The sequence below is a fragment of the Bombus flavifrons genome, chromosome 3 (genome assembly GCF_040668555.2).
Source record: "Bombus flavifrons isolate JBK064 chromosome 3, iyBomFlav1_principal, whole genome shotgun sequence".
NCBI classification, from domain to species: Eukaryota; Metazoa; Arthropoda; class Insecta; order Hymenoptera; family Apidae; genus Bombus; species Bombus flavifrons.
This window is the reverse complement of record NC_138444.1, coordinates 3,284,419-3,298,655: the sequence shown is the minus strand read 5'-3', so window position 1 is coordinate 3,298,655 and position 14,237 is coordinate 3,284,419. Positions and strand designations below refer to the sequence as shown.

At 35.3% G+C, this 14,237-nt stretch overlaps 2 protein-coding genes across 5 annotated transcripts; both read left to right on the top strand.

Moving 5' to 3' along the window:
• Positions 1-4,026: 4,026 nt before the first annotated feature.
• Zdhhc8 (zinc finger DHHC-type containing 8) lies at positions 4,027-11,334 on the top strand. 3 transcript variants are annotated; one of them, XM_069109332.1, is made up of 10 exons: positions 4,027-4,168; positions 4,297-4,418; positions 4,502-4,659; positions 4,727-4,899; positions 5,018-5,212; positions 5,288-5,432; positions 6,002-6,216; positions 6,280-6,474; positions 8,252-8,433; positions 8,527-11,334. In XM_069109332.1, the coding sequence occupies exons 1-10, from the start codon at positions 4,077-4,079 to the stop codon at positions 8,943-8,945; spliced, it is 1,896 nt and encodes a 631-aa protein (XP_068965433.1). In that variant the 5' UTR covers positions 4,027-4,076; the 3' UTR covers positions 8,946-11,334. The 3 variants fall into 3 exon arrangements, with proteins under 3 accessions (XP_068965433.1, XP_068965432.1, XP_068965430.1); XM_069109331.1 differs by having other exon boundaries at positions 6,301-6,474; positions 8,252-11,334; XM_069109329.1 differs by having other exon boundaries at positions 8,252-11,334.
• A 472-nt stretch (positions 11,335-11,806) lies between these two features.
• Positions 11,807-14,161, top strand: LOC138177962 (RNA-binding protein with serine-rich domain 1-B). 2 transcript variants are annotated; one of them, XM_069109355.1, is made up of 7 exons: positions 11,807-11,962; positions 12,239-12,294; positions 12,523-12,568; positions 12,663-12,791; positions 12,879-13,187; positions 13,268-13,515; positions 13,610-14,161. In XM_069109355.1, exons 3-7 carry the CDS (start codon positions 12,564-12,566, stop codon positions 13,897-13,899), a joined length of 981 nt encoding a protein of 326 aa, XP_068965456.1. In that variant the 5' UTR covers positions 11,807-11,962; positions 12,239-12,294; positions 12,523-12,563; the 3' UTR covers positions 13,900-14,161. The 2 variants fall into 2 exon arrangements, with proteins under 2 accessions (XP_068965456.1, XP_068965455.1); XM_069109354.1 differs by having other exon boundaries at positions 11,808-11,962; positions 12,239-12,568.
• Positions 14,162-14,237: the final 76 nt, after the last annotated feature.

Below are 14,237 nucleotides of genomic sequence, written 5' to 3'. Positions count from 1 at the left end.
TGGGTCCTCCGTGATGTCGGAAGGCCGACGCTAAATCACACAAGATTGCAATTCGAATTGCATGATCACCTGTACACATTGATCACATATCTTAAATTATATCATCGGAACGCGGTGGTCGTTGGTGTATTACTGGATCGTGGATTATTTTCACTCGTTACAACAACAATCGCGGTTTCCTCCGGTATATTTAAAGATTCGAATAACATAGACATTACGTTTCGGATTTCCGATTAAGAAGAAAATGTAGGAGGAAATATAAAAGATGAGAAAACCGGTATCATGTAAATATCAGGTTCATTCATGAAACGCTAGAAAGTGTAAAAAGATTGGTTATTATTTATCTTAAGAAATATATTAACATTCCATAGTTTATCGTGTAAAGATTTCATTATCGCGGATACAATTCAATGTCATCAAACGAGCATTGATTATGCAAATCTTCTCCCGACGAGTATCTATCTTCGAGCAAGTAATTCCTATGCGATAAAAAAGTACATCTACATGCAATTTTCAGACACGTCGCTGTTCTTAGATTCGGCTGCCCACGCATTGCAAACCATTACAACACCACCTTCCACCTGGTTTGCTCTAACAACAAAAATATAACGAGCCTTCGGACTCTTTCAAGACGATTCATCAACGATTCTCACGCATTTTCCAGATTCGAGAAAATAGGTCAGTGGTCATTTTCTGCAAATGCGAATAGGATACGGCTGTTCCGTGGATATTATTCTACTTGACTCCATAAACATTCCAAAACTGTCTGTACTAACTCTGTTTAGTCGTATCAACATACCGATAATGATATAAACAATGGCAAAGCATTGTTTACCTTAAATTCTATTAATATTCAAGCTGTCCATTTATATTTTCTTCGTATAATTCATAAGGCAAATTATTCTTACTTCGTTGCGGTTTTTGGAACTTTTATATTCTAATCTTGGTCTTGTTTCAAAAAGTAAAAAGTTCCTTACTAACTTTTAAGAAAGATCTCAGTCTAGAATTGAAACAATCGATTACATAATTTATCAATGATCCTACAGCTGAATATTTTTCTCATAAATAAGAAAATTTTTAACGATGAAAGAATATGAGAACAAATAACGTAACAAGGCGAGGGCTATTTTGTTTTCTGATCTCTAACTAACGAAATAAAATAAATCTGATTCATATCGTATCATTAACTTATAAATAAACTGAGAAATTTTTATGCAAATCTGTATTCTTGTACACATGGATAAAGAATTGAACAATGCTTTGGAGATCGGAAAGGAATCGATGCTCAAATGAGAAATCGCTATTCTCAAAAGATAAGTCTACGGCTATAAATAATATGTACCAGGTGATTAATCAGACACGATAGACGTGTGTATACAAGATTTTCGCTTTGCATGTCAGTGGAATGTAAAATGTTTGTACCGAACCCATTTTCATTCAGTCGATGCTCGTTTGAAAATGCCGTGGGCGCATATGAAGATCGGCCAACAGATACGTTATACGTAAATTTGTCTCATTAGAAATATTTTCGGTTGCCAGCGCATCATCATCATTACCATCATCGTCGTGGTTGTCGTGGTCACCACCGTAGGTGATGTTACCACGCGTAGCTCTCATCAATGCTCACCGAGGAGTGACAACGGCGTTTCGAGCGTGCAAAAGCAATTACGTTTCGGTGCCAAGTTTTGAAAATCATCGTCCCCTTGGCACGAGGCCGTTCCTCGGAAGCCGACTTGTTAAAGAGGCATGCGGATACTGCCCTCGGTGATCCAGCAACGTCTTGAAATTAATTCTTAGAAAAATCAATTCTCCTAATAATAACATCTCTTCCATTTTTATCTCATTGGCGCATACAGATCGAGCTTCACTTGAAATTATTATGTAAAATCTTCCATATAGTATGCGTAGCGTTGGATCATTATTGCAAGTCGCTTGCAAACTTCAGCTGAGGATAACTTCTATCTAGCTGTTCAGTTTCAGAAGACACGTTACGATAAGTAATGATTAGGAGAGCAACGAAGATAACAGATTATTTCGTCTCGCTGATATGAAAAAAGTCATTAAGGACCAACGTTGCGTTAACGCAATATCACATTATCTGCAATCTTTCTTGCAGTTTAGTCAATCTATACGTCGAATTCTGTTTTTTAACATTATAATTGTATAATTACGAAAGAAAATTCCAAGGATTTACTTTTTAAGTCTATTCCCTCTGTCTATCAGATTGCACATATATTTTTTAAATTTGAAAAGGTTGAAATATTTATAGCGCTATGATAAACTATGTTTCTTTAAATTTTTCTGTCTCTAATTTGAGTAATGGTCTTACATAAGATATCCATTATTGCTCAAATACAATTTCTTATAATAGTGTTCGCGGATTATAAAATGCACTGTTTTTAACAAGCAAAAGAGAAATATTCTTAGATCCTATGAAGTAGCGAAATTCATTTGAAAATGGATTCTTGGTTGTAAAAGTTAAATAATAACCGAGTTTATATAACAAAGTTCTCTGGTATGTGGCATAATTCTGTTCTAATTCTTAAATGTACGACGTGGGTGGTAAAGCATCGTTAATAGTAGACTGTATTTCAATCCGAAAGCCATGAATTTAGCAATAAGCATTTAATGCATGGACATGATAACTTAGCTTAAACTGTATCGATACAAATTAGCGAAACATGTCGAATGTATCAAACGGGTGTGTGTGAAACATGTTATCCGTTCTAGATGATTCGTATCGATGGGATTCTTCTTGCTATTTTGTAGTTCGTCATCTGGTTGGCCTCCTGCCATACTTCCTAATATAGTGCCGCCGCAACGGTCCTTCCTTGACAGTTTTTTGCTCGCTATTATGAAATTTAAGCTAATTTTCGTTTTCACACGATACTCTAAAAAAGAATTTTTATGGAAATATTTTCTATTCCAATGCATTTATGATCATATACATAAATTCTACACGTTATAGTCTATGTGCATGCAACACGTATATGAATAGGATAATTAAAGTTAATACGTATATTTGATTATTTCGTAACATGAAACTTATTAAAAGAAAATTTATTTTAATTTATTCCTATTCCATAAGTAGAATCATCCTCTCCATACTTTTATAGATGAGATTTGAAGAACTTAAATATTCAAATCAATTTGATGATTCAATAACGTTGATTAAAAAATTGATAAATCCAATAACAAATGAACATACATATCGAATGAAGAAATTTAAAAATTAATGCCTATGTTCAGAAGAAAAACCTGATCAATTATTATATTTTGAAATAAGATTTATGAAACATCGTGTAACTTTTTGTAGATAGTTTATTAGAAAAAAGTGTGTAAGAAGATCAATTTATGTATTAATAATACTGTTAGAATATGTACTCAATCAAGATTTGAATGAATTTGCCATAACGATTTGAGAAAAAATGGGTCGTTTGGAAGGAAATGGGTCGGTGGAAATGATTTCCTTTAGCGCTTAGAGTTCCCTAGAATCGTCGATAAGAAAGTTTTTTTTAAAAAGAATACATATTTTCTGTCGGTAAATACGAAATTCAAAATTGCGAAGGTTTGGAAATATCGCATGCAGCGACGTTAAGCTACGTATGACTACGTTAAGCTGAGATTACGCTTCTATAGACAGAGAAGAATGGGGATTCGTGAAAATGAACCGTAAGGTCTTGATGGATCATATTGTGGAACGCTTGTATTAGAGGGGGCACGGCTCACTGTCCGGCCACAATATATACATATATGTATATATGTATATTATATATATCTATGTACATATATATCTATGTCAGCAAGGTAGTGTGTTCGCGGATCGTGTATGCAGAAGTGCTTAAATATTAATCACGTTACGGATGTTTTTACTGAAGTGACGCGCGTGTAATAGACGGATAGACTATCGAAATGCCACGGATGTACAGGCATAGCGCGAATGGAAATCCGTGCTAAATACGGATCGCGCAATTTGCAAATAAGCAGTGCCGATGGACGCGGCCATGTTTTCTGGTAGCAGAAATCTTACCCATTAATAATTCGTTAATCGTCGACCACGAAGTGGAGTGTACAGAATGCCGAAATGCGATGTAAAGACAAGGTATCTACCAGCTACGTTTGCCTGGACAGCCCTATTAAGCACCACGACACTCTTCTTCTGTTTTCCGTAAGTTCCGCACACATGTCTACCTTCTCGTGAGTGGCCGCAGTGTTTGCGCTCCTGTTTTCGTTCTTAAGAATATACCAATTTTTTGTTAAGACGTGTGTTCACTATGTATTACTTGGATCTTCTAGCTGTCAATATTACGTGTTTCGATGGGGGACATGGGTACCTGCTCTTCAAGGAGTCATTACCTTTTTTGTTTTGGCAAATTTTACACTAGCAACATTTATGGATCCAGGTGTTATTCCAAAAGGTATGTTTATATGTGAAGTGCAAGTTTTACAAATACAATTTACAAAAATATAGTTCCTGAAGTAGCATGATTTTCTTTTAAAGCACCTCCTGACGAGGATAGAGAAGATGATTTCCATGCTCCATTATATAAAAATGTAGAAATCAATGGCATTACAGTTCGTATGAAGTGGTGTGTTACATGCAAATTTTATAGGCCTCCACGTTGTTCACATTGCAGTGTGTGCAATCATTGTATTGAGGTATACACTCAATGTAATTTGAATAATTCTGTTGTATGAAAGTCTAATTTTCTTTTTATATTTTCAGACATTCGATCATCACTGCCCATGGGTAAATAATTGTATTGGTAGGAGGAATTACAGGTTCTTTTTTTTCTTTCTCCTGTCACTTAGTTTTCATATGCTCAGTATATTTGGACTTTGCCTATATTTTGTATTGGAACGTAAGCAACAGCTGGGTGAAGTAGATACTATTGTGGCGTATCCTTTTTTCCTAAATTAATAATTGCAATCTTATAAGATGCTGCAATTAGTTTTAAGTGATAAATCTCTTTGCTGCAAACATGACTGTATTTTATAATCCTTAAATTTAAAATAGACTTGTACTTATGGGAGTGGTTATACTTCTGTTCATTCCAATCTTTGGACTGACTGGCTTTCACGTAGTACTTGTTTCCAGAGGACGTACGACAAATGAACAGGTAACGGGTAAATTTAATGGAGGCTACAATCCTTTTTCTCATGGTTGCTTACACAATTGCTGTTATACGCAATTTGGACCACAATACCCCAGGTAATGTACTAGTTAATTTTTTATTCAAAATATTATATGGAATAAATAAGTAATTACGAATTTATAACATTTCAGTTTGATTAAGCCTGAAAAGTATTCAGGAAAACGGTGCGGAGTTTCTACATCTGAGATATCGACTATAGGCAGTGAGAACCAGGTAAAAACCTACATGGATAGCAGCAATGGTGTTAGAAATGCCAGTTCAAATGCTTACAATAAGGTAAGAGCTAGTGCAACTTTGCTTGATACTTCTGATACTACATACAAGAAGATTTTACAAATGTAAATAGCTCTTCCTTTCTAGCATGCAACTTTAACGCTTTTTTGATGTTTAACACACCAGTTGTATGTAGTTTTATTATAGATATGTAATTCACTCTGCTTTAGGACGTTTCAGGTTCATGCTAATCTATTCTTTCCCGCGCTTCAGAGCTTCAATAAAATGTATATCGCTGCTCGCAAATGTAGTGCATATCAACACATTTAAGAAGATGTTGCACGATTTTTCAAGTTTTACAAATTTTTGTTCGTTAATTCCAAGTTTTCTCCTTTAGTGTACAATTTCCAGTGACGATTCTTCCTCTACGTAATATTTTATTTTCAACGTTGGAAAAAGATGCGGCAGTTATTTTCTGTTCAGTTCCCTATTCCTTACTCATCCTGGTTGAACGCCAATATCCCTAAGAAATGTGCATTATTTATGTACAAAAGCGTGCTATAATAATTTGGTAATGAACATAAATTTTTTATTGCAATAAAGATAGCATCAAGTTGGATTATTATTTCCAGTTGTCTCCTGGACGAGATGGCTCGGATACAGACATGGAACCTACCGCATCGCAATCTGCGGATTGCGAACCCACACCTCCAGTACAAAGACATGGTTCCAAAAGCAATTTCTTCCTGCCACCTGTGGAGAATAGTGAATCTCCCAGGCACCCTCCACCATCGCAACATCGCCATCCAATGCACCACACTAGAGGCAGCCCTCATCCAAGGCCAAGGTAAAATAAAAAATGGCAGCAAATGATACATCGTTTGCTAATTGTTTTTCTAATATACATAAGGTACGTTGTCAATACCTATAGGGGAATGAATGGTTCTCGGAGCCATACGCCTGATCCTTTATCGCCAGAAGCAAGTGGTTCACCAGCCACAGCTTCTCAAAGAGGCCAAGGTCAAGGGGGCGCTAGTCCAACAACGCAACGGATTAAAGCTATTGGAGTACCAACTCCACTTGCAATTTCCAGTCCTATTCGCAGGTATACTATGCTTGTCTGTCGCTTTTGAAACGAAAATAGAACAATTACAAATTCAAATTAAACATACTTCGAAAGAAAGAAAAATATGTGCAAGTGTATATTGTATGATACCATCTTGCGTGATATAAAAATTATTAAATATTTGTTCTATTCCGTGGATATATATATATATAAAGTACTTTTGGAATATTTAACTTTTAGATGTATATTTTTCTTTTTTTTTTTTTTTCTTAATTGTACGTCGCGGCGTTTTCACATTGCACAAAAATTTACCTCGTTGTAGAGAGCAAAAGGGAAGCGCCACATTTAGTAATAGTTTACATTGCATTTCTTGAGCACGCTACCAATACAAATTGAACAGTCTCCTTTTTCAATGTCCTGTTTGCTACCTCTCAACATGATGTGAAGCCTGTTTACTTAAGATTCCCCATCCCTCACTATGAACACCTCACTCTTGCTCTTATTCTTTCTTCCTTTATTCTCTCATCAGTATTCTCACCTTCTGAATGACGAAGGAACGTGACGAAAAAAAATGTTGCGCGATGTAGATCACAATAATATCGTAGAGAATTAGTTTCTCTGCATGTACATATTACAAGATATATGGTATATAGATAAGTTTGTGTCCCACTGCAGGGGGTGGTAACTGCAAGGAGCTGCTTTCTACCATCACGTTGCAACCTACTGCAGGTAAACACGAACTTCATCCTACGAGGACATATCGTAGTTTAAAGTTATGCTTTCTTGCGTATATTCCATACATATATCTATCTATCTATATATACATATATACATACATATATATGTAGATATTACTATTATACATATTAATATATATGTATATATATTTTTAAGAAAAGTGCATACTTTAGTCTAGATACAAAAGGTGCCTATCAAGTCTGTCCACCTCAAATATCTTCATTATTTCAAGTAATAAGTGAAAATATTATTTGCAAATGTGTATGGTTGCAAGAAAGATATAACAATACAGATTATGACAATAATTAATTTCGGGGGGAGATATAATAAAAATTTGACGATTGATTTTTTAAACGGGGTATTCAACCTTTTGTCGTAAATTTCGATGAAATACTGACTTTTAAGTATAATAATTTTGTTTATTCTATTATTTTCATTATGAAACACGTTCAGTATATGTATTTGGAATATAAACAGTAGCTAATAAATATCATTCATGGTTAAATTTTCAACTTCTTAGTATTAACATAGTCTCTCATTATGACATTTTCATTCAAAGAACAAGTAAACATGTTTTCTATTTATGGAAATTTTTATTTATGGTGTACACAGAATCATTTTATCAAATTTGATCATACAAAATTGGACATTCATTTAGGAAAAAGGAATTGTGTTATATTTTTTGCAACCATGCAACTTTTTTGAATAACATTTTCATTTATTATGTGAATAATAAAGACATTTAAGATGGACATATTTGTCGGAATATCCAGTATTATATACATATTTATACACGTATCAGTCGACAAACACGCAAGTAAATGTCCACATACATATGTATATCCTAGGTTCGCTGCGTTTTTACTTTTTCTTGGATAGATGCTAATTTTTATAACAGGAATGATGCGCTGTTCTCTCTCTCCTGTATGTCTCGCCAGAGCCGTATTTGTATGGCTACAATGCTCAGCACTCGCATATTCATCTTGGTTCACTGTATTATTGTGCATTTGTCGAGTATTTAATTACCAAGTGCGGTATTTAAAAGCACGGAGATCAAAATATTGTATCTCTGTTACAGATCAAATCCAGGTACGCCGACGCAGGTTCGTCGGCCAGATTTTATAGGAGTTAACGACGCACCGACTTATTACGATGTACAGCAAGGAAATAATACCGGTATTGGTGCTGCTAGTGGTGCCGTCGTAACCGGTTATAGCCCGCAGCGACGGTTCTTGTCAGAAAGTGAGCTCGTTCGTCAAGGTACTGATCATTCATATTCAAGAACTAACAATACTGTCGACAATATCCGAGAATTAGCGGGTTCACCTCAACGTGGTGTCTATATGTGGAAAGATAATTCTCCTGGCAGCTATCCTGCTCCAACCGGTACGGCAAATGCAACGACACATCAGTCACCCTCGCAAAGACCTCCACCACCGTACGATTATTACCGTTCCAATCCAACGAGTCCTACTCAACAATTGTACGTGAATACTCCTAGAGCGGCGTACCATCCTGCGATGAGGGGTGGAGTACCGGTCTTCCCACCGCATCAGTCGCCACAGGTGAAACGAAAAGCCACAATGGCGACACCAACTACTCCGACATCAGGCGATACTCGACGCAGACCAATGTCTTTTGTTAGAGCTTTGGAAATGACGGATTCTATGGAAATGGTGTCAGCGCCTAATGAGAACAGATCACAACGGCCCACGACGCCGACACCGGATCGTGCTAGTGTTTACGATATGAACTATGAGATATCCGTATAGCCCACCTTTACGGTCTCCGCACCATCTTGCGGCTGGACGGAGATTGTACAAGAATTGCCGTCATTACGCGTCTCCTATTCCAAAGAGGAAAGAACATATGCCGCTTACGAGATATCCGTCTGAATCTTCGTGTCGAAGCAGCTAAATAATTTACATCAAATGATATTATTTCGGTCGGGATATTATAAAGTTCTTCCGGCCCAAATGTTGATTGACATTTACAGTACTCCACATCCACCGCCAACATACTTGGAACAATGTAGAGCAAGGCCAATTATTTTCCCGAGGGAACAAGGACGTCAAACGCTGTCATCGTTCATCTATGTTATTAGTGATACCCGCAGTGTACAATGCGTATTATGAACGATGGTATGTTAAAATATATTCAGTGGAATAATAATAGTCGATAGACAAGAATCTTCGGGAAAAATCGGTATCGGTGTTTAATGATTTCCATTGTGATTTACTAACAACGGAATATGCATTAGATTCTTTGTTTCGCGTTGAACTCGGAAGAACGTCAAATCGATAAAAAAAAGGTGTTCATTGCCGAGTCTACGGTTAATATAAGACTGTCTGTCTCGTTATTAGCAAAAATTTTTGATTTAGTCATTTTTTAAAGGGTGTTCATTCAATTCGATATGTACACGAAATAAAACGTGTTCATTTATCCGAGGGAGAAAGAAGCGTTCGGACCGATTGACGATCGAAGTAATCGAGTCACGAAAGCGTCAACGAAAGTAATTCCGAACGCTTAGTGATAATCGCTAAGCAAGAACAGCTGCTGACGAATTTTCCCTCGTTTAGCAGCGTACACAATTCTATTTTTTAGTACTCAGCATAAAGTCAGTTTAGATTTTGATACCGTGACGTCGTGACTCAATTTCTCGAAATGCAGCATCGATTAATTTTCCTTTTTCTTTTCCTTATCGATCAAAATACACAATTAGACGAGTAACAAAGAAAATAGGGACTATCCTTGCGCACCATTTTTTAGGGTCGGTTTTGACTCATGGTCGTATTCATTTTTCGTTGTGTAACAATACAAACGAAAGTAGAACAACACTGTAAACAGGATGAAAATCGAACCTGCTACTATAGTCTCCTATCTTCATTGATGCAAGAAGAGTTCGTGTCCAGTTAAAAAAAAGTTACTTAATCGATTTAAGTCATTATCCGGATAGAATAACAAATTCTGTGTAAAATAATCGTGTAAAATGAAATGTGTAGCAAATTTTTAATATACATATTTAACAATATTTATACGTAAATAATAAAAAAATATAAGACTTTATAATGATTTCATTTGTTTGTTATAAATAATGATTTTATTAATGTGACCACTAATATGATCAATTAATTTTTACGAAATAAAACAAAAGAAGAATGGTTAGAAAGATATACGAAAGAGAACTGTATGAATGCCAAGAGGAAACGGATGGATGGACGAATGGATGTATAACAGGAGAATATTTAGAATATTTAGGCGAGAAAGCAAGTGACAGACCAGTATGTTTTAAACGTTTACAATGGTGGATGATTACTCGATAATAGAAGAAAGAAAAGAAAAACAGAAAAAAATTAAACATAAATAACGGACTTTGTTAACACTGGGAATACAATTTTGTAATATATATATTGCATAAATTTATTGATATATCTACAGCTACTGTTAAGTTTGTAATATACCCTGCTTAAAAAAAAATTGCATGGCGATTTCTGTATTATGTATTTGTATGCGAGACCAATATTATCAATTATGCAAGCTTAAGGAATAATTGCGAACCGTGTATGCGTAAGGTAATCGTGAAATATTGCGTGCCCAGTTACCTTGCGACAAATTGGTAATCGAATTATTATTGTTAAATAGCACATATCGTTCTGCTAAAGGGCTTATCAAACATCGAATATTTTCAGGCTAAAGAAACATTTCCTCCATGAATATCCGATATCTTTGATAAAAAAGAAAGGAACAATGGACACACAAAAATGATTAGGAATATTTCTTCCATTGCTGGCGCTACTGATAAAACGCGTTGCTCATTTCCTATTTATTTTCTGATTATATATATTTTTCTTTTTCTTTACAATGAGCTGTGCCAAAACAAAGGAAACATACGATTTTCCATATTTCACTCCATTTATGTAGTTTTCACATAATGAGCACTTAAAAAAGAAGTAAATAAAAGTAAATAAATGACTGGTACAACGTTAAAACGGATTGCTTTAGAGGATTATGCGTAAGGTGTGACGAATGTTTAGTGTTTATAATTCGGTGTACTTGTACATAAATATTGCTCGTTATTATCACTTAAATGTACATACATATACATTTCGGTACTTACGTATCGTTGCAGCAATCTACAAAAATAAAATTCATGAAACACAAGCTGATTGTACTCTAATTGTGCTAGAATATCTTTGATTTAATTATTTATTGCATTTATTATTATATTTTGTAAGTATTAATTACGGGGTCTCATTCTTACAATTGGGTCAAATCAGACTTTAAAAAAGGGCAGAAATTAAATTAAAATTAGGTGGTTTCAAATGATCGTATCACGTGGTACATGAATTCAATTAAAAAAGGTAGAGATGACCTTGAAATCTATGTAGTGCCTCCACTTCCGTAGTAGGTGTAGGTATCACGTGATATATTATTGGAGCTACTTAATTTTGCCTAATAAAATCATCGTCTATCTTGTACTGTCTTAACTACAGCTTGAGTAATTATGAGTTACCAGGAATACTCTTTATAAGGAACGAATTTGAAAAGCGCGGCTTATTATAACAGTGTTCATAAAGACGATTATAAGTAGCCTTATCAGTTTATGAATGTTGATCGAAATTTACACGTGGATACATAGATAACATAATTATTAAAAGATGCTAACAATATATATCTTTAATAATTTTTAGTTTCAAGTAGTTACGGTATTAAAAAGCACGGTTTATCACAATGGTAAAATACTTTTCATGCATGTAGTTTTGAACACAACTGTACAAATAGGAAAAACGTGAATTATATTACTTCTTAAGTTCATGATAAGAGAAATTTATGATTGTTTCATGATCTTGAAACGATTCGATATTAAATGATATGCAATTTTTACATTTGTCGTTATATTTAATATAAGTGATACAAGATATAATTGAAACATAACTATGTTAATGTGCTAAAAAAATATCAAATAATAAATGTAGTTGTATCATTTATCTTGCACCTAATTTAATAGTATATAAAATGGTCGTTTTATTGTTTGGTCAGATTTTCATAAATCTTATGGTTTCAGATAATATGGCCGCAACCCGGCGGGAATAACGACGCGAGCGCCGCGTCATTTTAGTGGTAATTTTGTTTCATACACTTCATAAACCTTGTATGTTATTCCATTATGTTTCGTTGATGGAATAAAGTTCTTAATTGTCGATGATATATATTGTTTACATGCAGTATTGTTAAATACGTAACTAACAACGAGAACGTGTTCTGTGAATTGGCGACTATCTTTTAGCGGCACCGTCCGCCATTATTGGCATTTGCACGGCGTTCAACAAGATTTTCTTACGTTTATAGGGCCGAAACCACACCTATAACCTGAAGATTTATATCATACTATGATGTGAGTAATCCATATTACTTTTTTACCGTTTTGATCTTGTTTTTTTAGTTTAATCGTAACCTCGTCATTACCGGGTGTTTTCATGTGTACGTAGGGCACGCAGCCGTAAAGATAGCACGGGTAAAAGTGACTCTGAAGTCACAGATAAAGAAAATAAGAGGGAAAGAGGTAGAGAAAGGGATAGAAAAAAGCGGGCTGCCTCAACGTCCAGCAGTGGCAGTAGGTGAGGAAACAAATATTTTTCTGATAGAATTAATAATTAAAAATGAAAAATTATATTCAATATATTTCTATTATTCATATTTCACAGTTCTTCTGATAGTAGCTCAGGATCATCGTCCACAAGCAGTGGAAGCAGTTCCAGATCAAGCTCTACTTCAAGTACTACCTCTACCAGTTCAGCAAGTTCTTCTGGAAGTTCTAGGGATAGGGGAAGAAAACGAAGCAGAAGCAAGAGTGTAGATGCTTCGCGTAGACATGATAATAAAGAAAAAGAAAGGGAAAAGGAAAGAGAAAGAGAAAGGGATAGAGACAGGGACAGAGACAGGGACAGAGAAAAAGATAAAAAGAAGAGCAGTAATTCTGTAATTGATAAACCGAAACCCAAAGGACGCTCTAGGTAAAAATATTAATCGAGATCATGTGTACAAATAGCCTTACTTGTAACTTCTTTTTTATTTCATTTAATTTGTATTATAGATCACCTTCACCACGTAGAAAACGTAGGGAAAGATCACCAATTCCTAGACCAACAAAAATACATATTGGACATCTAACCCGTAATGTTACTAAAGAACATATTATGGAAATCTTTTCTACATATGGTCAGATAAAAATGGTCGATTTTGCAATGGATAAGCTTCATCCAAATCAAGGACGAGGCTTTGCTTATGTGGAGTTTGAAACAGCAGATGAAGCTGAGAACGCAATGAAACACATGGATGGTGGTAAGTACAAAATTTCGAACTTTTTCTTACTTATTGTCTTGTTAATAGATACCAATAATTTAATTTAATGAGTATTTCTCCTATATATCTATAGGACAAATAGACGGTCAGGAAATTACTGCTGCCCCAGTATTATTACCAAAACCACGACCGTTACCGATGCGGAGGATGTCACCTTTAATGGGAAGAAGAGCGCCTCCACGATGGGGTGGTGGAGGTAGAAATACTCCTCCTCGTTATCGGAGACGTTCACCGCCAATTAATCGTCGCAGAAGCCCACGGCCACCAAGACGTAGACCAAGAACTCGTTCACGTAGTCCCCCAAATAATCCACGACATCGGCACCGTCGCTACACGAGATCAAGCTCTAGCAGTTCTCGATAGCAACCTTTTTTGTACATATAAAATAAGAACTCAATTTGACCAAAGTCAGTTCGTTCTGATTGGTCGTCTTAATATATTAAGCAAAATAATTTTTACCAATTCATTCGATCGTATTGACTGGGAAAGTGTATTATGCATTCAAAAATACACTACACTTGTCCACAACGGTGTTCATGACAATTTACGTTTTCGTCAATGACTAAAACACCGTCCGTGATCCGCAAGTTCTGCTTTTGAAATATATCAATTTCACACGTGATAAGTATATTGCTATTGATTGGTACCTGAAGGCCGATGACCCCGGATAAAAGAATGTATTCTGAGACATTGTCATACAC

Bases quoted from the DNA above. Each gene is read 5' to 3' on its own strand.
- LOC138177962 (XM_069109355.1), top strand. The intron at 12,792-12,878 runs GTGAGGAAACAA...CATATTTCACAG, and splicing joins ACGTCCAGCAGTGGCAGTAG to TTCTTCTGATAGTAGCTCAG. The intron at 13,516-13,609 runs GTAAGTACAAAA...ATATATCTATAG, and splicing joins AATGAAACACATGGATGGTG to GACAAATAGACGGTCAGGAA.
- Zdhhc8 (XM_069109329.1), top strand. From the start codon at position 4,077: ATGCCGAAATGCGATGTAAAGACAAGGTATCTACCAGCTACGTTTGCC. The intron at 4,900-5,017 runs GTATCCTTTTTT...AATTTAAAATAG, and splicing joins GAAGTAGATACTATTGTGGC to ACTTGTACTTATGGGAGTGG. The intron at 5,213-5,287 runs GTAATGTACTAG...ATAACATTTCAG, and splicing joins TTTGGACCACAATACCCCAG to TTTGATTAAGCCTGAAAAGT.